General features: G+C 43.8%; 2 protein-coding genes across 10 annotated transcripts; one reads left to right on the top strand and one right to left on the bottom strand.

The window, feature by feature from the left end:
- Positions 1-2: 2 nt before the first annotated feature.
- MYO19 (myosin XIX) lies at positions 3-21,316 on the bottom strand. 7 transcript variants are annotated; one of them, XM_063342308.1, is made up of 25 exons: positions 21,190-21,316; positions 19,872-19,951; positions 17,968-18,112; positions 16,429-16,577; positions 16,083-16,196; positions 15,187-15,319; positions 14,922-14,991; positions 14,447-14,549; positions 14,138-14,234; positions 13,576-13,652; positions 13,100-13,190; positions 11,916-12,087; positions 11,508-11,581; positions 11,292-11,413; positions 9,407-9,520; positions 8,877-9,053; positions 8,389-8,535; positions 7,802-7,909; positions 6,868-6,938; positions 5,790-5,899; positions 3,736-3,896; positions 2,940-3,069; positions 2,666-2,751; positions 1,862-2,170; positions 3-914 (listed from the first exon to the last, which is right to left on the bottom strand). In XM_063342308.1, the coding sequence occupies exons 2-25, from the start codon at positions 19,881-19,883 to the stop codon at positions 786-788; spliced, it is 2,901 nt and encodes a 966-aa protein (XP_063198378.1). In that variant the 5' UTR covers positions 19,884-19,951; positions 21,190-21,316; the 3' UTR covers positions 3-785. The 7 variants fall into 7 exon arrangements, with proteins under 7 accessions (XP_063198378.1, XP_063198376.1, XP_063198377.1 ...); XM_063342306.1 differs by having other exon boundaries at positions 19,872-19,961; positions 21,190-21,312; XM_063342307.1 differs by lacking the exon at positions 21,190-21,316 and adding an exon at positions 20,714-20,866 and having other exon boundaries at positions 19,872-19,961.
- Positions 9,419-23,737, top strand: PIGW (phosphatidylinositol glycan anchor biosynthesis class W). Of its 3 annotated transcripts, XR_010072093.1 has the most exons (4): positions 9,419-10,804; positions 14,146-14,252; positions 20,286-20,442; positions 20,853-20,985. XR_010072093.1 is itself a non-coding variant. In XM_063342314.1 (3 exons), exon 3 carries the CDS (start codon positions 22,212-22,214, stop codon positions 23,730-23,732), a length of 1,521 nt encoding a protein of 506 aa, XP_063198384.1. In that variant the 5' UTR covers positions 14,147-14,252; positions 20,286-20,442; positions 22,198-22,211; the 3' UTR covers positions 23,733-23,737. The 3 variants fall into 3 exon arrangements, 2 of the variants coding, with proteins under 2 accessions (XP_063198384.1, XP_063198385.1); XM_063342314.1 differs by lacking the exons at positions 9,419-10,804; positions 20,853-20,985 and adding an exon at positions 22,198-23,737 and having other exon boundaries at positions 14,147-14,252; XM_063342315.1 differs by lacking the exons at positions 9,419-10,804; positions 14,146-14,252; positions 20,286-20,442; positions 20,853-20,985 and adding exons at positions 21,342-21,438; positions 22,198-23,737.
- Positions 23,738-27,951: the final 4,214 nt, after the last annotated feature.

Below are 27,951 nucleotides of genomic sequence, written 5' to 3'. Positions count from 1 at the left end.
ACAATTAATATTAAATATATTTGCTTTTATTTTAACCCAGAAACTAATCTGAAATGTTTTTGTTCGCTAAACCTTGTTGCGGACGGTCAGACACCTTTACAAGGTATTTAACAGTTTATTTAAAACACAGAAGAGCTGAACATTTTGAAGACCCATGTGAGCAATACAGGGATGGTAGGGAGCGCCTCTAATGAGAGCCCTGGCCCGCTGGCAGAGGTAATGCTGTTGACTAGCGCTAGAAACGTGTGGTGGTTGTGAATGTGTGTGTTTTGGTCCTATAGATAAAAAGCAAGAGTCCAGTCTTGCTTTTCCCTGAGACATCTGCCTTTAGTGTTACGGCCGACTGCGGCTCGCCCCCTTGGGCAGTCAGAAGTGTTGTGGTGGTACTGGATGCTCGTGGTCGGTCAGAATAGTTGTATCTCCAAAGGAGAATCCAGCACACATCGGAAACGTTTCCCTTTTTTGTGGTCTCGTTACCAGCCTCTTGCTTCTCCCAGGTAGTGCCAGAAGTGTTCAGTTCAAGTATACGGTTGCACTTGATCTGTTTTAATTATGTTGAGTGTTCTTATACTACTGATATTTCCTCTAATATGTGCATGTGTGTGAGAGGGGGAATGCCCCCCCATGCGTTCTAGATTTGATTTATATTATATTTTACGTACAATGCATCAATATAGAAAGCTCTGAGGTAACGGCAGGTATGGATGTTGACTAATTTGGAAGCAGCAGCTTGCAGACAGTCCTTCCCTGACGGAAAAAGTACAGTATGTGCAGGTGGCCAGAACCTATGTTGGCAGGAGTTTTTTTCTGTCCAGTAAAATCTGGTTAAATCCAGTGATAGAATAGGCATCCGTATGGGGGCTGACGTTTGCGTAGTGCAGGGGAGACTTCTTACAGTGAAATTTGATGGAGCCCTGGAAGAAAAAGAGGTGGAGAGGTCAGTTGATGTTTTGCCAGATTTTGAGCTAATTTTGCTATTCAAGACTAAGTAGTGCTAGCGAATGTGAATGTGGATAGAGGAAGACCTCCAAAGAAGTCCTCGTACAAATGTATTTAAGAGAAACATTTACTACAAAGAGTAACAATGTGAACCGAGATTAGCTTGAACTCTGAAGACCTGAGTATTTACTCCGTACTGAACTTGGTACTGCTTCTTCCTCCTTCTGGTAACTCTGACCAGGCACAGGCTGCGTTCTTGCAAGCATAATTTTATGCAACCTCAAAAATTTATCCACAAAAAAACCAAGCATGGGCCCAGGGGATTGGATTGGTAACCAGAACGCAACTTCCACAAGAAGCCAGGCTGGATTGTGGCTTCTTTGTAGTAAATGGTATCTAAGACTGTTCTGGGTGTCTGTTAGGAGATGACGTACTGGAGGGTTGTTCCCCGCTTTCTGCCCTGAAAATCCTCTATGTGATTTAGTCTGTGCAGTTAACACAGGATTACTGGGGCGTTATTAATACCCCAGTGCTCTTCCCCAGGTGGATGCTTTTTCACGTGTTCACCTGTTATGCATTTTGAATCCCCCAAACAGAAAAAATACATAGTATGTAACAGCAGAGCTCACGTCGGAATGCTCTGCTCTCCAGATTTGAAGCAAGAGCGTTGATGAGTTTGTTCCTGTGACAGAGATTAACAAGAGTTTTCACACTTGGTTGAAAGTCTCTGCTCAGCCCTGTGTCTAGCTTGACCTATAGATGTCAGTCATCAACGGCCATCTGGCCTATCCACACCCGTGGAAAAGGAAGACTGCAGCCTGAGCGCAGACCTCATAGTCGCTCTGCTCAGTAGCAGAGTTCAGGTTCCTGACCTCACGGCAGCTTAATTGTGCTGGTGACTCGAGTGGGTGAGGTACGTTACCTGTGGGAGAGCTCGAATGGAAGTGATGCCACAGCCAAAGAAACAGCTTTCCACCTTGTAGCAGTCGCTCTCCTGAAGTACCCTGAGGCAAGCCAGCAGGGACAGGTCTCTGCGAAGTCCCGTTACAGTAACGGGTGCAGCAGCCAGGACAAGGCCAAGAGGCCAGAACGGAATTACTGCATGCAGAGGCCTGGTTGTTTCCAAAGAGCAAGGTGGTTTGGCTGAGATTGTTGTAGCTCCAGGACCTGAGAAGAATGCCTTTTCTTCACCCTCATCCAATTCTGCTGCTGCTAAAGCAGCCATTTTTGCCTTTGAAGAGAAGCAAAATGATGTTCTTGAACAAAATTATCAAAACATCTTGAACAAAATTTAAAACCGCAAAACTAACAGTCTAAAAAAAGGGCATCTTAAAGGATAGGACACCCTTTGGGACACTGTCCCGTTTTACGATGGTAAGGAACGAGTTCATTCTGCAGCCTCTGTGCTGCCGGTCTGCAGAAGCAGCTGTACAAGACTGGTGTCCATCCTCTACTTTTCAGCTTGAGAAAAATTTTCTGGAGAATCCACAGTATTGGTTTTGTACGGTTACCTGACAGAAGGAATCATAGAATCATAGGGTTGGAAGGGACCTCTGGAGATCATCTAGTCCAACCCCCGTGCCAGGGCAGGGTTACCTAGAGCAGGTTGCACAGGAACGTGTCCAGGTGGGTTTTGAATGTCTCCAGAGTTGGAGGAGATTCTTTCTCAAACACAGAAGCGCCTCAGTCACTCAATTTCAGTGTATTTCTGTACCAACGTACTTACCTTCCATTTCCTCCAGCCACGCTTAATAACATTTGCAGCCTTGCGCATCCTTTGGAAGCGATTCTTGGCTAACCAGGAACGAACAGCTGAGGATTTAATGACAAGAAATCTGAGTACCCAGAATCTTAGAAGTGCTTGCACACAATGTAAGAGAGATGGTACTTCAGCTTGCTCCTTGCTCAATTAACGTAACACCTCCTGCCACCTTCAACATCCAGCGTCACTGGAAGTGTTACCTCTTATATTCTCTTCAGCCACACCCTTATCAAATTACCTGCTTGGATGACAGTTGCAGACCGTCTCTCCTCCTCTAGTTTCTTCTCTTTAAATCTTCTCCAGCAACACTGAATGCAAAATGCTTTCTCATTTAACACCTCTGCTCTTCTAGCTTCGAGCCGCTCCAGCTGCATTGGGGATAGGAGCCTGCCGTTAGTGCTCGGGGACAGAGTTGTGTTCACAGCTCTTCCCGCTTCTACAGTCTCTTGGTGTCTGTCAGAAAACCACGTGCACATTGCAGAGTGATAAAACTGCTGGATTAGGTTTTAGAAGCGAGAGCGCTTCATTAGTGCTTATTAGATACCATGTAAAATGAAAATGTAGGTATCCGAGGGGGAAAAGTGGACACTCCCGAAGTCACAGTTGCAGCCGGCTTAAATCTTGCTCCGTTAAAGGGGGTTCTTTTGTGCCTGCACCCTGCAGCGTGCAAGCTGTGCAACTGTGCCTTCATCTCTTTCACAAAGAAGCTGCTTAGGCCTGTCTGAGTAGCCAAGTCTGTCAGCTGAAGCCAAGGAAAGCTGTAATTTTCACAGGAACTGGGAGGATACTGACAAGACTAGACATAAGTGCAGCTCCTTGTTTGTTAACAACAAGGACGCCATTAAACAAAGTGCTTCTGATAGTTGGACTCTGAGGGATGTTTGATTTAGTTTAATAATTTGAAGGAAAATGCCAGATTCCGGTCACACTGACTTTAGCAGGACTGTCGTCTAAAGCATGATGACAATCTGTGCCAGAATCCCCATTACGCAAGTACGCTCCAGAAGTGTTAGCCAAGGAAACAGCATTCTTACCACAGAATTAGCCATAAATACTTTGGTTTTGCCGCAGTACACTGAAGTGTTTCCTGCTCTGTTCCCTCTTTGCTCTGCAGTAGTTTTCCCTGTAACATTCTGAAGGATCTCAAAAACAACGGAACGTGACGCTTTGTCATCATTAACCACTGCAGTCTCGCCTGCAAATGAAGCATTGGAGAGAAGGTATCACAAAACTTGGAAATCATGATCAAGGAATGGTCTTTATACTGGAGACTTCCTGGCTATTTAGGGGGGATACACCCACAACAAGAGGGAGGGAGGTGATGGCTGAGACATTACTAGATCTAGCTGTGTGTAAGTGAAAAATGTGACAGTATAGATTTTGCCAATAGCCAGCAACCAGAAAACCAGCTTGTTGTCTTTTGACTAGATGTAGTCTGGGTGCTGTCTTACCACCTCTATTACAGCCTGTCCGTCGGTAAGAAATGTCATTTTGGGTAGATCTAGACAATGAAACAGACACAGGGAGGGTTCAGCTGTTCTCACATTGTTTAAAGCATCCTACATGGAAACATTAGAAAGCAACAGCAACGCAATTAAGAATAGATTTGAGCAGCTCAGTCCTAAGAAAATCTGACAAAGTACCCAAAACACAAAAGCTGCTGGGGACAAAGAACGAAACTCAAGGAATTAGACTGGTAGCCTTAATGTACTGAAAGATGCAGGAACAGAAAACAAATTCTACACAATTCTACAGCTTTCACAGGGCATCAGAAGCAGCTACAAGGATATGTACTAAGCGGGAGTTTATTGCAGCAATAAGAGCTTATTAAAACCATTTCTGGGACATAGTGCACAATTTTTTACATTATGAGACAAACAGGTTAGCCAGCTTAATCTATTTGGAAAGAGAGGTAGACTTAATTCAGACCTGTCCTTGAAAGAGATTGTGTTGTTCAAGGCAATGCTGCATGAGTTTCTGCATGCCCAATGCTGGAACTTGATGGTCTTTTGTATCTTTCCATCCTGGATACTGTTTGCTTTTCTGCTATAAATATTTCTAAGGAGATGAGAGCATTTTAAGGTACTGAAAACAAATATAAGCAATTCTTGCTTACAGGAAGACATCTGGTGAGTATGATGGTGTTCATGGGGCTGGGCTGATAAGGGAACCAAAAGCTTATCCCCGTGTTTAGGAAATTGTTTTGCTTTGTTTGCAGCTTATTACCCGCTAAAGATAAAAAGGACTAGTAACCTATCACAGTGAGGCTTTTCAGCTAATGGGTTTATAATTGAGGGAGAAAGATATGGCGTGTAAGTAATTTTCCAGCCTGTACTTCGTTACTCCATCCCATTTCCGCAAGGCGAATAGATTTCCAGCCATTTTCCTTATCTGGCATAGGCCGGTACTTACTGGTCCTGCTTCCCACATCTACTGGTTACTGAACAGACCCATTGGGTAAAGATGGGATTAATCTGAGAGAGAGAAGGGGGTTGCAGCAACTTTCAATATTAAGTGTAACCATCTAATAAGCTCCTTCTTTCAGGGGTTCATACCAAAGACGTTACCTTGTAGACTGGATTGTGGTTTTTAAAGTCCATCCTCGCTCTCGCTTAGAAAAAAGAATCGCATACAGAAGTTTGCAAAAGGTAGAAGAAGCAGCAGAATCCAGGTAAGCTAGAAGGTCAGTGTGTTCAGCAAGAAAACAAGGTGGGGGGAAAAAAAAAAGGAAGGAAGGAGAAGGAATATAAGCAAAAAGGTAAGTGGTTTTCAAGTCTACTCAAGAACCAACTCTAAATCAGATTAGACTCGGGGGGGGAACCCCAAACACCATCGTAACTGTAATTATTCTACCCAGGAGGAACACAGAAAAACAGCAATAAGATGAAAGATTTGCAGACTTTTAAAAGGGCCCGCTGTAAGCATTAGGCAAATTAGAAACTCAAGTTGGTGATAGATGAGAAAAATATTTTGAGAATAGTGATGTCCCTAGTGCTAAAATACAGTAATTGCATCTGCTGTATGCGATATCAAATTGGTGCGGTGATCATTTCATTTGATAGCAGCGGGACTATCTAAAGAAACGTACCTTTTTCCTCGGTAGTATGATGGTTGCTTTTATCACACACTCTCTTTTTATTGGACCTGCATGATTTTCTCAGTATTTGATAGCGCTCAGTGAAACTTTGGAAAGGGATCCTGATAGACAAAAGTACAGTTAATTCTTGGCAAGTATCATCTCCTATATGGTAAATAACCTATCCCTGAGGGGCAAGAACTTGCAGAATGGCTTAAAAAAGTCTAGTGCGTAGAATGCAAACAGACTGATGCCTGTGTAGTCACCAACATACAAGAAAATACAGACTTTCTGAAGACATTCAGGAGACTGTCTAGTGCCCAATGACAGTGACTTCTGCCTGTAACAAAGACCGGCCAGGAATTGTGCTCGTTTATGCTAACGATGAGCTTCACCCCATCAATACTGAGCTGTCAAAAACACGACTAGCTCAGGCCTTGTTCCCTCCATCCTCTAAAGGTGGTCAAGAAAACCCAGCAAGGTGACTGGCTGCGATGAGATGCTTGACTTTGAGTGACTACACTTAGATGAATGCCATTTATAATTTAATTTTAATTGCTGAAAATGTTACTGTGAAGCCATGTTAAAATAGAAAATTTTAGTACATGATAGTCCACATCAAAACAACTCTACCCCAGCTTCTCAGGCTGGAAAGGTACAGTGAGCTCTCAGACCAGAGGGGTGTGTTATAGACGCATCTGGACTTTGGTAGTATTTGGTATATTTTTAAGAATCCCATTGTCTTGAAAGCAAGTTGCGCTAGCACTGCTGGTTGTGCTTGCTGTTACTGCACTTTTGGACTTGCTGAACGAGCTGAGTTTCATTATCCAAAACACCGAACAGCACTCCCGGTTTGTGACAGGTATTTTTGTCTCCAAAACGAGAAAGAGAGGTGCTCAAATAAACTTAAAAGCAAGCAGTGAGCAGAACTCTTCAGATACCTTTGAAAGAATTGGTAAGGCTTTGTAGTCTGACGCAGACTGCAAAATATCTGGATTTCCTGCTTATAAGCTCTTCTGAATAACTAATATACTACTAATTGCTATAGAAACAGATTATGGAAGACGTTGCTCACGAAATTCGGACTTACCTAATAGGGAAGCCTGCTGCACTGATGGTGATGGCTTCGACTATTCCACACGCCTGAAGCTGGCTGAGAACCTGAGGTGTAAATAGAGACGATTTAGGTAACAGCTGTCTTATTCTTTGTGGAAGCCGTGTGTGCTCGGCCCAAGTGACACGCAGCTCAGCTCAGCAGCCACGCCAGAGCTTGTGTGGTGTGCGCTGCCATGCTGGCGGCTGGGGAACGAATGGAGAGGGCAGAGAAGGGAATTACGCAGCCACTGAACTACTGCTTTGAGGAACAGGGTCAAGGCAGGGCTAACGCAGGGGGACAGTTCTCTCTCGTCGTAGCCACACACCCTCCACTGGCCAATGCTGCAGAACACGGAAACCCAGTGCTGGTATTTTAATACCACTTGCATAGAGTGTTTAAAATTAATGCGGCACTACTCCAGGTGCTTGTTTTTACATCAGATGAAGCTCTCTAATTATAGCTTTAGCATCTGCTACTCTCCTCCCAAAGACATGCTTGTTGGTTGATCTCATCTATCTTGTCCTAGGCTAGACTCCAGGAGAAAGCAAAGTATTGTTGTGGGCATTCACCATGAAGGTATCTGTGTGACCGGGACTGCTGAGCAGTCAGATCACCTTTATCTTGAGGGCTGGGATGGCAGCACTCCAAATACCCAGGAGTACTCCGGTAAGAGAACTTATACAGCAACAAGTAAGTTGCATCTGGAAGAGCTGCTGTGCTTACTAGCTCTGTTTTAGACAAGCATCATCAGTGATTCTGAAAGGATGTTTATCTTGGAAGCTCCAAAGGAGAAAAAGCTATTTCAAGATGTGCTTTGAAAAGAGCTTTTCAAGGGACTCAAGATGATGAGAGACCCAATGCAAAGCCCGCACAATGTCTCTAGGAATCTTCTCACTGAGTCAGTGAGGAAGAGGTTTTGAAAAGTTACCTCTTCTCTTTTAAAAGTCATTGCCTTGCAGTCGGCGTTAGGCTTGATGCATCGGATGTAATGTGGTGTGGTGCTATTCAAAATCTGCATGAGATGTTCAAGCGAACCCTGTAGAAAACAAATACAGGTTTAATTAGGGACTCTTCCTTCACAGGTAGTTTAGCTCATCAGTGGTCTTCTATAAAAACAACGAAGCTGGTTTTTGCACAGATGGCTCTACAGACTCCATATCAGCAGAGCTCTTCTGTAAGGACAGCCTGACCAAAAAATCCACTCTGTGGATGCTTTTGTAAAATCGTTGATGGTAAATTCAGAAAGTTTCCAAGATTGTATCAGGGCTATCAGCTGAAGCTAACCCCTCCAGAGGAACAGGTAGGAAGAAGCCCCACAAAGGCAGATACCCAACTGTTAAAGGAAAATGTAAAATCAGAGCGAGTTAAAACCCTGAGAATCTCAGGAATCTGAAGCTATTTCTGTTTTACAGCTGTTTCGTTTTAATAACATTTACTGGTCTTGGTCCAACTATACTGTTTCCTCATCTAGTTATGAAGATAGCAGTAGAAAGCAGAAGCTTGAATAGCATGTACCTTGAACTTTGACACCACTGTAACAACAGCTGCTCTGTTCTGGGTTTTGATGTTACTTTGGTTCCTTTCTGTCACAGGAAATAATTTTTGAATCAAAGGGTCCTTGGAATTCTGCAAAACATGGACCAGCTCTGGTGGAATGGGGTCCTGCAAACACAAACGTGACTCATTAGTATTTGGACTTAGGGAGAAACCTGCCACCTTTGAAAATGACTAAAAATTCCACATATATAGATGGAATAGTATTTCTGATGCCAACTTTTATTTAACCACAGCTGTAGTTTCAAATCTGACTAGATGCATTCATAGTCAGATTCAGGAACATTTTGCAAATCTATTTATTTGGAGCAAGGTATGTATATCCAGTAAACGTCACTGAATATACATCTTAGGGGTGCTTTGATTTAAATTCCTTTTGGTCTGTAAGACTTTTTGTTAGTTGGCTGTTTTGTTTTTTTTTTTAAACACCTCTTTCTGAAAATACCTACCTTATTTTTCTCCACCATTGCTGCCAGCTGATAGCAGACTTTGCCAGCATAATGTGAAATAATAAAGTTAGGCTTCTTACTAAACTTGTTTCGACTTAAGCATTGATTATTAGACAAGGCTTTCTCAATCCGAGTTTGAAACAGGTCAGTGTTAGAGGATCTATTCAGACGGCACTCCTGCATAACAAACAAGACAAAATTGCAGCATCTCTTATTTGTGGTAATGAACTGTCTTTAAAAGCTAAAACACCTTAAATGAAAATCATAGCCATTTTACTTTTAGAGTTGCTTTGAGTATGCAAGCCCTGAAATACTGGGGAATAAAAAAACCAAAATAATGTAATTGAGGCTTCATACTTGAATCAGAACATCCTGGATCAGAGGAAAAAAGATGACAGGAAGAAGCAGTATCATGATTGTTCTGAAAAATAAGCTCTGCAGAAATTTTATAACTGTCAAGTTTCCTACTAATTTAGTGCTCATATTTGGCGGCAGGCCAAAAGCATTCAGGGGTTTAGATCCACACTTACCTCATTCAGCAAAGAAAAAATGCTGAGAGGATTTCCCTCTATCAGATCAAGGCAGTTCTGGTTGTCCTGGTAGTTTATGAAAGACCACTGTAGGCCTTCAGCTGCATATTCTTCCTGAAGTAAGAGAGAAACTGGTTATTCTGCAGCAGAGGGCACTAGAGCTCAAATAAGCGTATGCCTTTTTCCAGCTTGATGCAGTTACTGTTTAACAAGTTAATCCCAGGCTCAGCCTACTCATCCAAAGCTCAGCTCATGTTCAACGGCAATCCTGAGAGACGAAAACAAACGAGGATATTCTGCCCCAGGTAGCTTTTGAGTATGTAGCCGCAGATCCTGCTGGAACAACTTGTTTAAGCATTTGGGAGCCTCACAGGTTTATCAGCGAGAGCTGCGAGGCTGCTTTACAGAGTAAACAAATGGAGGCTACGGTCCCAGTAAGCCTCTCCTGGCTGTACTGGGTTTTGCCCTGTAGGGCAAGGAACGCAGAGAACTCCTTCCTTAGCTTGGGACAGCCCTACACCAACCACTGGTGGTTTACAGACCTTACGAACTGGGCTCCATTTAAAACAAAGCCTGATCCAAAAAGAAGAGGAGAAAGATATTGGTTGAAATAATTTGTACAATGTTTTTGCTGAATTACAGAACAAACTGTCAGGAGTGTTTAACAAGCACAAACTCTGGCCAAGTCATTTTAGAAGTCTCCTGGCAAAAGCCTGCTCAGCGCAGCCACTAATGGTGTCTAAGTGGTTTGGGACACAGCCAGATCAAAAGAGGTGAGAGGGCAGGTGGTAATGGGGAGGGGTGCTATAAACACAGGTCACGAATCAGTTTCAAGGAAAGTAATTGTGTGCTTGAACTTGGTTTCCATCTTCACTGACCATTAACCCCTGGCATACTGAGGAGGGCAGGCAGGAGAGGGGAAAAAAAAAAGGCTGGGCATATGAAAGCACAGATTATGGTTGAAGATACTTATCTCCTGAATAAATTGATAAAACCGCCGTGAGGCAGGAGGTACCATCATGTCAGTGCCATAAAGAAAAGAATTTCCCAGATTCCAGTTAATGGCAAAGAGCATTGTGGTAATGTATGTGTCATGCGGAGGAATTCAACGAGGACTTAAGTACATTTATTAGGGCAGCATCCCAGGCCTGGCAGGGACTCGGTAGCTTTCAGAGCACTCAGATGAGAACTGGAATTAGCAGCGTGTGACCAGTTAAGGAAGTGACTGCAGTCTATTTAGCATGGTGCAAATACCTTCTCTACTGTAAAACAACACAACTTGTGTACCTCCTCATTCCAAAAGAGAAGCTGATGCGCAGTGTGTTTTTGTCTTTAGAGGTACCAGCATGATAACTGGGTTGATGAAGCCGTTCTCCGGTGGCAGAAGGGCTCCACCAGGTACCGCTTGCTATTGATGTTGGGGTTACAAGGTTCTGCTGGGCGCTCTGCCTGCGCACTAAGCTCAGGTCTAGAAGCTCCCCACCCATTTAGGGACTTTACACTTGATGAAGAGAATTAGCACAGTTATAAGCAGCAGCTTCCAAGAGAATCTCAATTTAGGCTATTCTTACTTCAAGAATTTAGTTTGAAGTGTTCAGCTCTTTGAGGGAATGCAAACAGTTCAACAGACCACAGAGCCAATGGAGCTGTGTAATAGGGAACAGATTTCCAGTTCCCGTGTGGAGAAAGCTGTCTCATTCCACCAACTGCCCCACACTCTCCTCTTCAAAAAAACCAATCTTTACTCACATCCCACAGATTTCTGTGGCGTTATTGACGTGACTTAAGGTTGCAATCTGATTGGAAGCACAGAAATACAATTAAAGAGACAAAAGATGCTGTTTTAAAATTAGATATTTAACATTTGATCTTAATGGAGTGTTACCTGTTGTGCCTTCAGATAGTGTGCTACGAAGTGCTGCTGCAGTTTCTCATTGGCATAGTTAATACAAAGCTGTTCCAAGTTGTTTTCAGGGAAGGCTTCAAAACCGTAAACATCCAACAAACCTAGGAGGAATATGGGAAGACAGTGTACTTTGGTCTAGGAGCAGCTTGAAGGACTTACAGTAACCCAGTTAAACCAGGGATGAATAAACCGTACCTATGAAGCTGGTCCACCCTGATGGATCTCCATAGATGCTCTCATTTATGACCAAAACGAGCCATTCAAACAATCTGCAGACAATGACAACTGGATTAGTTGGGAAGCGCTTGCTTACAACCGCCAGTGTTCTTGTACTGCCGTTTTTACCAGTATCACATGGAAGAAACAAAAAATTATGACATGCTGCCTGCTGACATGAAACAGCAGTTCTCTGAAGGTCTCTATCCCATACTGCAGCTATGTCAGGATCTACAACTGAATCAGAGGCATGTCGAGCAGGGAGGGGAGCGTTACACTGTTGTAGAGTCCAAGCAGAAAGCCAGGGAAAGTAAATCCCTCTGCCCTCCCTCTCCCCTCAGAGAAGTTGCAGGGATTAGCACAGCAGCCTGGCCTACGCGTCCTTACTTCGCGTAGATCACTTTGGCGAGGCAGTCCCTCCTAGTCTCACATTCAGCTCTGGAGCACGGCTTCTTGAAGACTTGTTGTTGTTTCCCAGCAGTTATTGTTCGAATTCTTAATGACTCCAGTAGTTCCTCGACAGGTATCTTCAGCAAATCTCCAGCGGTCTTCACAAAATCTTGTCCAGAAAAAAACAACATTGCAAGGTTATCTGGAGTGTCAAATGGAGGCAGCCCCTTAAACGTTACGGAAGGTGTAGAGATAGTATAGAAAAATGACACTTCCATGAACTCACCAACCTAAGTGTGGATTTTGGATCTTTCTACCCAAACCTGGGAGAAATTTTTGCAAGACCAGACTCTTTAATTTGCATATACAGCACCCCTAGAATTTTAGGTACTTTATTTAAAATGAAACAACAATACCAAAAAAACTCTGAAGTTTGCCACGCTCAAGCAGGCATTTTAGAGAGTACTTTCTAGGTATGTCTTTGTTACTTTTTCACCTTTTTTGGGCGGAGACCTCTAAATCCAGATAGACAAATCAAACAGTCACGACCAGAAAAAAACAGGGACTTTGGGGATAGAGTAAGGAATTGCAGAAGAATGAGTATTTGCTAACAAAGCATTTAAGATCTCGCTAACCTGAGCTGTATGCAAAACTGTTTGAATATTAACTGGTGTGAATTCAGAGCATGTGTTTTAGTTCTGAAGGAAAACTAGATTCACAAACCTCCTACGGACACGCAGAACAACCTATGTTCTAATGCTGCAATTTAACACATTTGCTGTTACTAAGTTTTAGTCTTTATCATGGAAACTTCAAAGCTTTAATTTTAAAAGCCCTGCTCTCCACTCTGGGTCAGATTTCTGGAAGTCTTGCGATGTCAGCGTAAGATTACAATCCAGAGTAACAGTTCTGCCAATAATCCTTCTGAAATGACTGTCTAATGTTGCAGTTGCCTTGACCTGTACTGGAAGGATATTATCTCTCAGAGCTGGGGAGCATTAGGTTTTGGTTTGTTCAGTACTTTGAAACTGTGAAGTACCAAACAAAAACATGCTTAAATTTTGGTTTGCCCATGACCTTAATAGTCCCCTATCAAGCAGAAGAGCACAGTAGTCCTTTCCATTAGGCATCTACACTAAGACAACAAGACTCTCTGGAGCACAGCATGCTTGTTGTCTCACCTTTGGCTTTGTCTTCTAGTTCACAAGGCTGAGATTCATCCACCGGATTAGAGAATTCAACATTCCCAAGATGGAGAAGGCCTGACAACACCTGAAATATAATCATTCATTGAGTTTTCTAAAACAGAGCTGCCCTCCAAGGCAGTGTCCTCTTAGCCTTCCCTTAGCCACATGAACACGAGAAGTCAGAACATTTCTGCACAAAAAAACAAACCACAAGTAGATTCCAAGCTTCCACGTTAATTCCTAATGCTGCAATTACTGAAGGAAAACTAAAGTCCCCAGGTGCGGACTTTTAGTTAAGAATTAATATTTGGTTACACAACCTATTGTGTAGCTGCAGGCCCTCCAGTCAGGAGTACCAAACAATCCATGCTCTATACACTGATACAGATTTAATTCTGCAGAAATCCCACGCTAAAAAGACATTCCAAACATTAGCAGCAGCCTCATGGTGACCGTGCTTTGTACCTGACCTTGAAAATATTGTTCTGCATGGAGTGGTCAATGCCCAAGTGAAACATTGCATCTCTGGTCACCTCGAAGCAGTCCTCTGAAAAGCCAAACAGGTGCTATTTAAAAGAAAGCCATGCACACAAACACAGGCAAGCCGAACACTCTACACCATGTCCAGTTTAGCTGGAATTGTCAAAGGAGATAAAGGAAGCCAGATGCTGTTTTGGTAAATCCCAGAGTACGCGCTGGAGAACCAGGTCGTTGACTTAACGCTGACTCTGTGGGGCTCTGAAGTTAGGCAGCAGGTTGCTGAAGCACATCCAAAGACAAACGAGTTTCTAAACATAGCCACAGAGAGATGCAAATTTGCTAGGCCAAAACCTGCTGTTTTAAGCCAACTGAAAACTGAATAACAGTGCAAACCGAAACTTAAAAAGAATCACATTAATGCAGGTGGCTTGGCAAAATGTCTGCTGGTGTCCAACCTGGGTCATGGGATTTGATAGGGCAGCCACATTTTTGCCTGCTTTTCTTCAAAGTTACAGCCGTTATTAATGGACAGTCTGTGAAACCAATCTTTACCATCTAAGTTTCTTTCAGAATTTGGCAGCCAGCGGTAGTCAGCCCCTTCCGGAAGGCTCCATTCCAGCCTCTCCTCTGCAGTGGCACCTTTTGTGATCTGGAGACAGAAAACAAGGTAATGACCGAATTCTGCCTTTGGTATTCGCATCTCACAGACAATGAAGAAGAACGCATTGGGAGCATGATTTAATTTGGAAGCATGGCAGACAGGAAAACTGCTAAATATTAAAAGTTGCAACTGTGCTAAATCTGGTGATTTCATCCCCGCTGTTTGTCAGAAATATGTAGCAAAATCAACTGAAGGCAAACCTGATAAAAAATGTGAAAGTTTCTTTCATTGGGGGCCTGATAGGCAACTCTGGTCTTCTCCAAAAGGAAAGTCTGAATGGAAGCACTACTCAGGTGGTGGAATCTAGAGGGGAAAAAAAAAAAAAATCAAAGATTTCAACAAAACTTTCTCCCAGAATCTGACAGGTGTTGTTACGATACCAACTGACTATGAATGCTTTGCAGTTCACCTTCAGTTTTGTGCAACCTTAAGGTAATATTTTATTCAGAGTTCTGAACTGCATCTTTGTTTTTCCATTGCTCTCTTTTAGAGATCAGGGTGAGAGAGCTTGCATTAAAAAAAAAAAGAAAAGAAATAATAATAATGTAAGCTGCCAGCAAACCAAAATATGTTCTACAGACAGATAAAATATTCTATAGCAGGCTTCAGAAATAAGCTTGTAAAGATTTAAAGGAACAAAGACAATAGATAAGGTTTTTATGCAGTAATTATTACCTGTCTAACTGAAGCTGGATATATTTTCCAAAACGGCTACTGTTGTTATTCCGCAGGGTACACGCATTTCCTGTGAAATTGCCAGTGACAGATACAGCATAATCAGAGTGGTTCCACTCTTCCATGTAGGACATACAGATATTAAGGGTGATATTTGAAGAGTTTGTCTTTTAAGGAGAGGACCAAGAGCTAGACTTGTGTATTAACAAAGAAAATTCCCACAGTGGCCACTAGTTCTTTCTGCTGTTAAAAAAACCTCATTTACCAAATGCTTCCATGACAGGGTTGGAATCCAACACTCTCTTCTCTATCCTTTCCACAGTTTCATTGCCTTTTGGGGAGATAACTGAAGCAGCAACAGAAGCATAGAATTTCATAAGGCAGCGAGACGTCCAGGTCTGCAAGAGAGGGGCTTGACAATAGGTCTTTGTTTTTACCATGTTGTTAGTTATGTCAGTTAGTGAAACAGTGCTAGCTTCTGAAAACACAGTATGCAGCTGGCCATGATTCTGAAGAGAGCAATTGTGTCAGGATTATAGCTCTAGTTCAGTGGAAACTTTTTGTGCACGTGCTTCTGTGCAACAGACACACATTTAAATGCTACTGGAATCAGAGTGCTTTGCTGAATGGCAGTTCTATCAAGATGTAACCACCTGGAAGCTCACCTAGAATTAACAGTTAGTATCTTAAGATGAACCGAATATAAAAAGACTTTGAGTCATTAATATTCATCAAATCATTTTGTTCTCGGGCTTAAAAATATCCTGGATATCTTCCTGAATAGGGATGGACCATTACAGAAGGGTCTAGGATAGGATCTAAGTCTCCACATAGGGTTTGCTGAGACCCACACTAATTCCCTAACAGACTAGGCTGAGACATGGACTCGGGTGCGATTCCTGTTGAATGATTCAAATCTAGCCCTCCCAGAAATTACAGATGTCACCTCAAGAGCAGCTATATTAAGTAGAGTCTATTTAACTGCAGCAATCACTTCATGCTTTACACATATTTCAAAAGAGTCTTGCCACAGCAGACTGGCTACGTGCTCTGGCAGAACTGTTTTTTCTTCATCTTTCCTTGTTCACTGAAACACTGTGCACTAGAAATCACTAGCAAATCTCAAAACTGAAGAGCAATGTCAGAAAAAAATCTCCTTACCTTCCCAGCACCACTTTCTCCACTAACAATTATAGACTGGTTTATGGGTTCTATCTGGCTTTGGACGTTTCTGTAGGTTTGTTCAGCTACTGCAAAAATGTGAGGTTTTAAATCCTGGCAATAAAAGAGAATATTCATATTTAAGAGAACAGTAATTACACGGTTCAACAGCAATGAACAGCAAAGGTCTTCTCACATTTTTCTGCAAACAGTACTGCTCTTTTAACAGAACTCATATTTCACTAGAAATGGGTTTTATCCTTTAGATTATTTTGCTTATATAGATTTGGAAGAACTTGATCTCTGGGTTCTGCAGAAGGGCAGTTATTTCAAATATAAGGATTACCTGAGGACGAAGTGCGACATGGTACTCTCTCATAAGCTCAGGTGAATAGAGGCAGGCGACAGGCTGAAATGGATTTAAAGCCACCAGGCTGCAGCCAGCATTTGTATAAAACAAGTTTACTGCATATCTTGCTTGAAGACATTTCAGAACTGAAAGACACACCTTCTGTTAGCATCTTTTGAAAAAGTGTATTTGACTCTTCCTGTTCCTGTTTGTAACAAAAATCTGCAGATATGTTACCTGTTAGGTTTAATAGAGAATGAGGTGATCGAGACAGTGGTCTAATTAGATCTAATATACTGTCCTGGTTGCAGCTGGGATATAGTTTTCCTCATAGTAGGTAGCACGGGGCTATGTTTTGGGTTTGTGCTGAAAACAGTGTTGATAATATAGAGATGTTTTTGTTATTGCTGAGCAGGCCTTACACAGAGTCAAGGCCTTTTCTGCTCCTCACACTGCCCCGCCAGCGATGGGCTGGAGGGCACAAGGAGCTGGGAGCGGACACAGCTGGGACCGCAACTGCCCGAAGGGAAATCCCATGCCATAGGTCATGCTCAGCATATAAAGGTGGGGAAGAACAAGGAAGGGTGGGGGGGACGTTCGGAGCGATGGCATTTGTCTTCCCCAGTAACGGTTACTTGTGATGGAGCCCAGCTTTCCCAGGGATGGCTGAACACTTGCCTGCTGATAGGAAGCAGTGAGTGATTTCCTTGTTTTGCTTAGCTTGCGTGCACGGCTTTTTCTTTACTTATTAAACTGTCTTTATCTCAACCCAGAAGATTTCTCACTTTTACTCTTCCCATTCTCTCCCCCATCCCACCGGGGGAGTAAGCGAGCGGCTGCATGGTGCTCAGCTGCTGGCTGGGGTTAAACTGTGACACATAAGCAACGATGTCTTTAAGAGTTGCCCTTATTTTTAAAAATCTTTAAGGGATCTGCTAACTATTGCATTCAATAAATCCTGTGCTTTTATGAGGTTTCACATAGCCAGTCCTAGATAGAAAATCTGTTCATTTGCAGAACAGAGGCAAGAATTCCCCATCTGCACGAGGAACAGGCTTTAGCTTCTCTTAACAGGATGATCTTTAAAAGTTGAGTGAGCGATTTATTTTTCAAAACCGGTTTCATGGACACATTTTGAATCTAAGTCAGAGCCTCGTTTTTTTGATATATTCATGTAAAACCAAACTGCAATCACAAGGTCATGCAAGAGTCCTTCAACAGCATTAACCCTCAACCACACCCTGGCTACCTGAACCAACAATACAAACGTGAGCTCTGCATGCACAGCTTGATAAGAGAACAGCATGGCTAAATCTACAATAACAGTATTTTGGAAAAAAAATCAACCAAGCCAAATGTGACTTTCTAAGGCTTTGAATAGGTTTTAATAGGCTTTGAATCTTTAACTACTACGTTCTATTAATGCGTACTATAATAGTACTATGGTACTATTAACGCGATGAGAACAGTAACTACCACATATTAGTAGCCACCAGGGAAAGTGGCTCCTCAGGAGATACTCCCTTGGCTGCTCACCTGTTGTAGTTGTCACTGGATTAACTTTTGTGAGATCATCAAAAAGATGCAATTTCTCTTCATCACTGAGGAACACTCTAACTTCTTCTTCAAATGATTCACTGAGGTCATTCTGGATGCTAGAATCTTCTTTTTGGCCATTTTCCTGGAGAGGATGTCAGAACAGCACCAAAGGCTGAATATAGCTGGACTTTCACCTCATCCACTATTGTTTATAGCTCTTCTACTACTTCCATATAACACAGGTTCAGTCTCAGCAGGAGTCATAACTTAGTATGTTTGAGCTACTCTTCCTCCCAGTTGCCCTCCCCCTGCATCAACGGTTCCCATGGGGTGCTCTGTTTTTAGAAAGGTATTAGCGCATAAGAGATGGCAGGCTGACAACGCTGTCTGTAAACCGAATTCATCGCTGGCAATTCTGGCTGTAAGCAAAGGAACTTGGAAAGAATGTGTCCTTAGACTGACACTACCTGGCACGTGCAATTCTGCAGGTCGTTCAGCACAGACACATCTATCGTGTTCTCAACTGGCATATTTCTAAGCCTATGAATGTTATGGATTCGATGCAAACACTGCCGTGGCCATGGGAAACAGGAAGGACTGGCTGCAGAGGCCAAGGTAGAGCTGAAAGCTCTGCCGTCCAACACAGATGCAGTTTTCCTAATAGAGACTTCCATTTTTAGAGCAGAGACTGAAGGCCCCAAGAGTAAAGTTGCAAAATGCACGCATTACATCCAGGGGAAAGAAATGGTGGCGTTATACGAGCTGGGCTGCATTAGGTGAAGATTTGTCCCCTCTGAATTACTTAAAGTATTTAAATCTTAGCCTCTGGGCTCCCATGTCCTTGACAATAGTTGGAAGGACACATTTGTTATACAAACGTAATGGAAAACTTAGCCAGAAGAGAGACTTCAGGTCCTCTTTGTCATTTCTGGGGGGAAGGAGAGAGGGAAAATAAAGAAGGGAAAAGACGCCAGTCCTGATTTTTGCATTCTGGATATTCCTTTTCTGTTCCCTTTCTCCTTGAAGAGAGAAAGTCCTTCAAAGTAACCCTACTCACTTGTATTTAGTAGCATAAAGCTGCAATTCTTTAGAAGTTAACCAAGTCAATGAACAGTATCACCTTGTTTATACAGAAAAAGTGATAAATTTAGTTAGCAGCATTCCCACTACGTGAGCTAAGCTCATTAATAAAAGGGGAAACATACTGCAAAATGCCATTAACACAGGTCTAAAAAAAAGTAAAGCTACAATACTGTACTTATTTAGGAGCATCATTATCTTTTGCAGACGGCATAAGTAGTTAATTTCTAGTAATACAAAATTTTACACAGTAAGGGGAAAAAAAAGCTTAGAAACGCAGCTAAGCATTTACATCTAAGTGATTTCTGTTATTCTACTCTGAACGACCGTTAAGAAGCTTGCTGCTTTCACAGAGAACAGACACGCACAATTATGAAATACTCTGTGGACAAGAGGAGTTTCTGCCAATTGCCCTTCCTGTGCTTTCCCACGTGTTCGCAGAGTTACGCCGGCACACGCCAAGTTCTTAAGTCCACTGTGCAGCTGATACTGCAAGACCTGAGAAAGGGCTTATTATCACTTCTGATACCTACACTGCATAGCTCATGTGTCCATTAATTTTACTGAAAAATTACCCTTAAGGATGTGCTTGCTACATGCATTAACACCTGCCCCATTAAAGCCACTGGCATAACAAAAATCACTAGCTGGTGTTAGTAACACAGCTCAAAACCACACAGTTAATAGGTCCAGGCAATTAATGAAGTAGGGGTGAATATGCATTAGTAGTTACCTAATCTTGACTGCATGGAAATAAGCCAAGAATTCCTTCTTGGCAGTAAAATTTAATTAGCACACACAATTCCTGGTTTTCTTTTTACCTGTTTTGGCATCTTGTCCAGCCCTATGGACGGGAACGCCGGAGAGGGCCTTTACTCGAGGGTATTTCATTCAAATTAGACTGATGAACCCTTAAACAAAAAAAAAAAAAAGGCATTTAGAACAAAATAACTCCAGACATGTCATTCTCTGGATGGTTCCACAAGCAGAGCCCAAAGGCTTCAGACAGAAGTACTGATACCGGTGGAGGCCAAGTACGCTGGCGCTAGAAAGCCTGCCCGCGCTATCAGTAATAGTCACACATTCTGGTTGCCCTTGCAAATAAAGCTTATTTGGAGGGAATTATATATTTTTCCTTACTGCAGGAATAAAATGCTCGGTTTCTCTGGACTTAATAAAGCATGGTTCCTTGGCAAGAAATTACAACTTTGCTTTTGTTAAATTCTTCCAATTAGGACAAATGGGAAAGATTTGTGGGTCTGACGGCGTCAGAGAATCTAATGCTTTTGGAAAAGGAGTGACTCAGAAGTTTTGTATTGCACCAGAAACCAGATACGCTTGCTTGCTGTTATCTTCCTGTTTCCTCTGAAAATCAGCGGGACCCAACCCAAGGTGAGTCAAGCTCACCCTCTGAATTTCTGTGATAAACACAGAGATCCCAGTCACATAGCCAGAAAAAATTCTGTCTTCTTCCAGCAGCTGAAACTCCTATCCTATCCTATCCTATCCTATCCTATCCTATCCTATCCTATTTCTATTCTATTCTATTCTATTTCTATTCTATTCTTCTTCCAGCAGCTGAAACTGCCATTACTTCTATTCTTTTTATTGCATTCCATTCCTATCCTATTCCATTCCTATTCTATTCTTATTCCATTCTTACCTGGCGCAAAATCACCGTTTAGCGACTACTTCAATCCACGATGAGAAGCGCACAGAGCTCAAGGTACGCACAGCCTTCCCCGAGCCCCTCTCTGCCGTTCGAGGGTTTCTAACCCAGTTACACTCTCACGCTTTCCTAGGAGAGGTGCTGCTTTGTCGCTGGCAGCGGAGTTCCCTGTGCCAGTCAGACCAGTTCCCAGAGGACACGGGCCATCTCAGCTCCCTGCCGATGCAGCCTCCCCCGCCCCCGCGCCTTTGCCAGGGCACAAACCGACATTCGCCCGGGCCCCAAGGTCGCTCCCAACGGGCCCGTCCCCCCCCAACCCCGGGGCCTAGCCACCGGGCCACCGCCAGCCCACGCGTTCCCGGGACTGGCGCCGGGGCCTCCCGCGGCGGAGCCCGGGGGCAGGACCCTCCCCGGGGGTCAACGGCGGGCGGGCTCCGGGCGGCGGCGATGGCCGGGCCGGGGACACTCACCGCGGGCAGCGGGCGGACGGCGCGGGCCGAGGGCAGCGCGGAGCGGGCGGAGGCGGAGCCGGGGCGGGGGCTACCGGCGGCGGCCGGTGGCGAATCGGCGGCTGCGGAAGATCAGGGCTGGTTTCCCGGCGCGAAAGTGCGGGCGGGGAGCGCGGCCCGCCTTTACCCGGGGCGGGGCCCGGGACGCCGGCGACCTCCGGGGCTGGTTTCCTCGCCCCGCCGGGCTCCGCGGGGGACGGCGGCGCTGAGGTGCGGGTTTGTTCCACCCCCGACATCCATCTCCCGGTGTCCGGCGGGCGGCATCGGACGGGACGGGACGGGGCGGGGCGGGCGAGCGAGGGAGCGCGGGTGGCTAACGGCGGCCTTGCTGCCACTCGCAGCCGGGTTACACAGCCCAGGCTGCAATCCCGACTTTCTAATTAACGCTTGTCAAATTTAACGTATGTTCTCTTGAAACAGGTCCCACGGGAGAGGAGCCCGGCTGGGGAGGGCCACTGGCGCTTCTTTAGAAAGGATATTGCGATATTCTCGTGCAAGTGGGGATTTTATCTGCTGGTTTCATGGCACGCTCTGCTGACCGGGCAACAGAAAGCTCATTAGGGTCCCAGTCTCACGTACCCATTTCATTTACGCTATGACTAAGTATATTCTATAGAGCAGGACATGCAGAAAGATTATTCACAAACTGAATTTCAACAGAGCATTTGGTATTTAGAGATCTTCAGCAAAAATATGTTAAGAATCTTGCTGGAACACAGCAAGGTTTGTAACGCTGGAACTCGGTTGGGTCTCACAAGTGCCTCTGCTCCATTTCCCAGGTGCCAGCGCCAGCATCCACAGCACAGGGGCTGGTCCGTGTTCTTTAAATGGCAGAGTGACAAAACCAGATGACTTCTGAAATCAGCTTAGGCTTTAGTAAACCCGTAATGAGTCACAGGACTGATTTCTGATGAAGTTCTAAGGCTGCTGTTTTACAAAACTGACTCAAGTTCATGTTTGTGATTTCAGAGGAAAAAAGAAGAATGTCACAAAAGCATCTGAAGGAAGCCTTTATCAGCAACTTAAATGGAACTAGTTTGCTGGAAATTTCACTAGGCTTGTCTCTAGCCCCGCTCTGCCTGCTCTGCAGAGGACTCCTCCTGATTTTATATTACCTGCACTATGGGAAACCTTTAAGTTCAAGGAAATACAGCCTGCTGCTAGACTTCCTCGTGCTGGTATCTCCTCTCGTGTTCTCCTGTACAGTCTTGTCTCCGATCATCTTTTTCATGCCAAGTATCATTGCAGCCTTCTGTGCCGGAATATTTTCTAAAATATACAGCCAAAGAAAACACGAGACCAGAGTGCCTTTTAGGCAAATCGTACAGGAATTCCAGAAGACGTACTTGGATCCAGAATACATTCCAGCAATAACTGTGTTTCGCGTTTATGTCAACGTGTTGACATCCATCAGCATTTTGGCAGTGGATTTCCCGCAGTACCCAAGGCGATACGCCAAAGCTGAGACCTATGGAACAGGAGTCATGGATTTGGGAGTTGGAGCTTATATTTTTGGTAATGCTCTTGTTTGTCCTGAAGTTAGACAAAAGTCTTACGTGATGCAATCAAAATTTTCCAGTCTGGCCAGGCAGTTCTTTTCCGTTTGGCCGTTGATTTTCCTTGGTGTTGGACGACTGCTTAGCGTTAAATCTATAGAGTACCACGAACATACTTCAGAGTATGGAGTGCACTGGAATTTTTTCTTCACCTTAGCATTTGTGAGGCTTGCAGCATCTCTACTTTTAGCTATATTTCCAAAAAATAAATCTTGGATCATTGCTATAAATCTCGCTGTACTTTATCAGCTTATTCTTAACACTACCTCTCTGAAGATGTTTATCTTGCATGGGAGCAACGGCAGAGATTCGAGGGTTGGCTTTTTAAATGCCAACAGGGAAGGACTGCTCTCTCTTTTTGGATATTTAGCCATATACATGGCGAGCGTCCAGGTGGGACTGTGTCTGCTGAAGTGCAGGAACTCAGTCAAAGGCTGGGTTGAAGCAGCGCGTTTCTTACTGCTGACAGCTCTTGTGCTCTTCCTATTTCTTCATGTGTCGCAAGCGCACGCAGACCTTGTGTCCCGCCGGATGGCCAACCTGTCCTACTGCATATGGGTGCTCGCTCACTGTCTGACTTTCTTCACCTGGTTTGTGGTGACTGATCTCATGTTGGTGTTCACAAAGCTTCTTGTGAAGGGGTCCAGCGTGCCCTGCTGCTGGAACGTCGTAAAGCCCCCGAATACCGGCACAAAGCATGGAACGGAGGCTGTGCCTACGGGAAAGGAAGGCAAGCTGGCGCGCATTTGCCTGATTAGCGCTATTAATAAAAATCAATTACTGTTTTTCTTGCTAGCAAATGTTATGACTGGTACTGTGAATATACTGATAGATACAATCCACAGCAAGACTGCATTTACCTTGTGTATACTGCACTTGTATATGTTTTTTAACTGTTTAATTATGTATATATTGCATGCCAAAAATATAGTATTAAAGTTTTGGTGATTCCACTCTTGTCTTAAGTGAAATGGTTCAGCTTTGTTTGCTGTAGTTGAATGACGGTATTCTAATGGAAAAATTAGTATTTTTCCTGAATATATTCCAATAATCTTTAATTTGGTATTAGCTTTTTATGTTTATGTTTTTATCTTATGTTTAGTGTTGATTATTTTTTTAATGGTTTGCTTTACCAAATTAGTCAGTCAGTGCTGTTACCTGTTGGAGTTGTTACACATTTTCCCAAAAACTTAGTTTTTGAGATTGTTTGCTTAGTACTTCTGCTGCTGCTCTAAACACTCACGCAGAAGAGTAACATCGTATTTACAGTTAATGAGCTGTGTTCATACCCAAGTGCCGGTAGAATTCGGTAACAGTGTGTATAGTAGAAGCCAGATGAAAAGTAAGAAAATGCGTAATAATACAGAGAGAGACTTAGCTGTGTCAAGATTTACCTAGTTAAGGCCCTTGCATAAATAACAGATAAGAATAATTCCTCATATAAAAGGTATTCAGTAAGTGGATACTTAAAAATGTTTTAGCCCCAGTCCTGCAAAGATTTATGCATGTGCTTGACTTTGATGGCAGTAATTGTATGTGGAATGTTAATCATATACTGAAATCTAAATTGGCCTTTGAATTAAAGCTAGATTTTATTTTCATCCTCACTGATGAATATAAATGAAGACCCTAGATAAACTGTGATGCTCTGAAGGGTAAAACTCAACTGCAGATGAATTCATAAAGCAGTCGTTGGAATTTGTGGTGCATATAGTAAGAGCAGCAGAGCCTTTTATGAGAAAATACAAAGATCCAAAACTAATTTGCCCCCAGCCTGCACACCAACATGTTGTGACAGCTTATCTTTAGGAACACTGTAAAATACGGTCTTCAGCTCTACTTTGAAAGTACTCAAGGCCCACCTACTTGTCTATAAAATTATTTTAAACAGCAGCTCATTTCATAGTGTATTTTGACAGCTGAGATGTCTTCAACTGGGAACATTCTGTATTAATTTTTATTAGCAAACAAACAGTGTGCAAATGGAAAGAAGCATGACGCAGTGGGTCAGGGTACCGGCAGAGTATTGACAAGAGATGTGCTCGGTTTCTCTATCGCAGTCTTCCTGCGAGCCCAGAGCAGAACACCCTCTTTGTTCACTTTCCTAACTGTGACAGTTCTTCCTGACCTCATTAAGCTGTTGAGAAGAGAAATACATTTAAAGATTGTGAGGAATTCAATAATGAGAGATATAAATACTTAAGAAGGAGAATACAAATGGTAGTTGATGATAGATGTCTAATGTCTGTGGAGTTCTAGCAGTGCACATGGGCCATATTTCATATTTCTCCTTGTCTATCAAGTGTGATGAATCATAAAACCTATAGAGATTAAGCCTCTAAATCAGATTCCTTAAGGCAGACATGCTGTGGAATAATCTTAAATTTATGAGGTTCTCTCAGCCGTTGGCCAATGCAAGGGTGAAGTCTGAGGATTATAGGCTGTGGCCATGCTGATTTCATGCTTGTTTACTTCCAAGTTATAGCCACATAGTCTTCATAATTAAAGAAAACCAGCCTGTATTATCCTGGGGACAAATGCAATTAATTTGCAACGATGTCTTATTAACAGTTGTCACAGTTTCTAGCAGAGTTTTCTGGTAAGTGGTGTATGTATTTATTTTAAAACATTTCCTAGCCTTGCCTAGGGAAAAAAGGCCTCCATCATCATGAACTGAATGGCACTACTCGTTTATGCAAAATTACTCATGGATATTAATTTTTGAAATATCTGAAGCACAAGACCTGGAGTGAGTTCTGCCTGTGAGCACAAGTCTATCGATGTGATTCAGAACTAAGGCACGAACGGGGTGTGACAAAGCGGAGTTGTGTCTGGACAAGCTGCAAACTATCTCGATGCCAACTCCGTTCCGTGAAGCAAAAATCCCGTGGGAGGTCTGCTGTGTCTGTGCAGAGCCCTGTGAGCTCCGCACTGGGAGCAGGCTGGCGGGCACCAGTCCCGGGACTGGGGCTGTGGTTTGCAACCAGAGAGACGTCAAAACGAGGGGACTGCGGTACAGAAGTGAGACGAGAGTGAGAACAACCCGCTTCTCTCAACAGTGCTGCATCACAAGGCTGTCTCCCGCTTTTAAAGCCGCATGAAATAAGTTGTTCACCACTGAATTAATGAGAGACAATTAATTCTCATCGCTTATTGTTGATAACAAATGCGGCAAGCTCTGCCCTGAAGCAACCAGCGTAGTTATTAATGCTGAATGTTTAGACTATGAATAGATGCAGATAATTAACCATGCCTCTGAAAGAACCAAGAAATGCAAGTGAGCGTTCTTTGATCAGAGTCTGTCCGAGCAAACGGCACTGTAATTAGTCTGAAAAGATGCGAGAGAAGTTAACACCGTGATACTGCTGTAGACACTTTCTCCACACACACCTCAAGAGCTGTTAGATGAGTGGTTGGTAGGAACAAGAACACTACCTTTCATTTCACTTTGGGGCGTGTTTAGACGAGTAAGCTTCTGCAGATCAAAGATATATTTAAAAAAGACAGAAACTTTGATTTTGCTGTTACATAATTACTAAAAAGTTAAAGATATTTCAACTAGTAAGACTAAAATGGTTCAACTATAGCACACCACTGACTTCAATAATATTAATAGAGCAGAGAACTGGAAAAAAGTACATTTTTCTTCTTTGCTGCCGTAATTCCACCTAATGACCTTTTTGTAGGGCTGCAGGATAGACAAAACACGGTGGGAGAGTACAGCTGATTACATTTATTCTTAACCTTGTTATCTGTTAAACATCAGTAGCTTCTTACCAAATTTCATTATTTTTAAGGATCAACTCACTAGCACGCCTTCCTTTCCAACCCAGGAGCGTCTCTTTTGAAGTCAAATGTAACAATAAAGATTTCGGGGAGTATCCTATTTCAAAGCCGCTATGTCCTAAAGAACAGGTATTTCTTCCAGGCGGAAGATGGGACATGCAAATGAATGGCACGAAGGGGCTGTCTGCCTTTTCACTGGTTTGTAGATAAGAAGCAAGCTGCATGTTCTAGCAACTTAAAAAAAAAACGTGGATAAAAATGACATGAAATGTAATGATGCTTTTCATACGTAGTTTATCAATGTGCATGCACCCTGAGAATACAAAATTTGGGGCGCTCCCATTTTGTTGATGTGATCCAACCACACTCTGGGAGCGGAGGGGCAGAAGTGACAGAGGAGATGGACCCTGCGAAGACAATGTTTGCTCATCACAGTCCAGTGGGCTCACGATATTCCAACATGAGAAACTATTCCTTGTCACAAAACGCCAGCTTTCTTTTTTTGCTGAAGAAGAAAACCATGAAAATACCCAAACTGCAAACTGTGCAGCGATGTGGCTCTGCGCAATGTTTCCGGTAGAGGTAGAAATGTTGCACGACGAGTTCAAGTAAATTAACTCCTCCACTAAAGATGGTTTTTATGCAGAAACAAGAAAAAAAAAAAAATCCTGCTCCCTAATTGCCTCCCCTGCATTTTCTTGTGAGGACTTTAGTATCTATATACGTAAATAACAAGAACGAACAGACCAAAAGGCTACGGGGGTTTTTGCAGCTGCCTAAATTAAGCAGCCACAGGATTTCGAGCTGGTTGCACCAGGGTGCTGCAGAAACCAACAGCCTTCAGTTAAGAGACCGTAAGTCCAATTAAAGCCTGCCTTACCTAGCGTGTACTATCAGGGCAGGGAAATCTGAGGCTGCACTTTGATGGGTCCGAAGCGCAGGCGTTGGATGAGCTTTTGGCAGCTCACGCTCCCCATCGGCCTGCGCTCGGCGGCCTCCACAGCAAAGCCTGCGCCAAGGGCCCCGCTCACGCTCCGGCCCTGTCCCGCTGGAGACAGCGGCGGGTTTCCATCCCGCCAGCCCTTCGGGGTTTAACCTCCCCGGCTCCCCTTCACGCACCGCCTCAGCGGGGGAGAACCGCGCCGGGGACAGCGTCTGACACCCCGCCACCGACGCTTCCCAAGGCGCGGGGACAGGCCCCCGCCGGCCCCTCAGCGCCACGGCGGGAAGGCAGCGGCCGCCTCAGGGCGGGGAAGGCCCGCGGATCCCCCGGGGCCAGGCCTCCCGCCGCCCTCAGCCCTACCTCAGCCTCCCGCCCCGCACTCGAGGCGGCGGGCGCCGCTCCGGCCGTTTGTTTGTCACCGGTCTCCCCGCGCAGCTC

The sequence above is a fragment of the Chroicocephalus ridibundus genome, chromosome 7 (genome assembly GCF_963924245.1).
Source record: "Chroicocephalus ridibundus chromosome 7, bChrRid1.1, whole genome shotgun sequence".
Classification (NCBI taxonomy): Eukaryota; Metazoa; Chordata; class Aves; order Charadriiformes; family Laridae; genus Chroicocephalus; species Chroicocephalus ridibundus.
The sequence above is the reverse complement of the archived record's forward strand: the minus strand, read 5'-3'. Positions and strand labels throughout refer to the sequence as shown.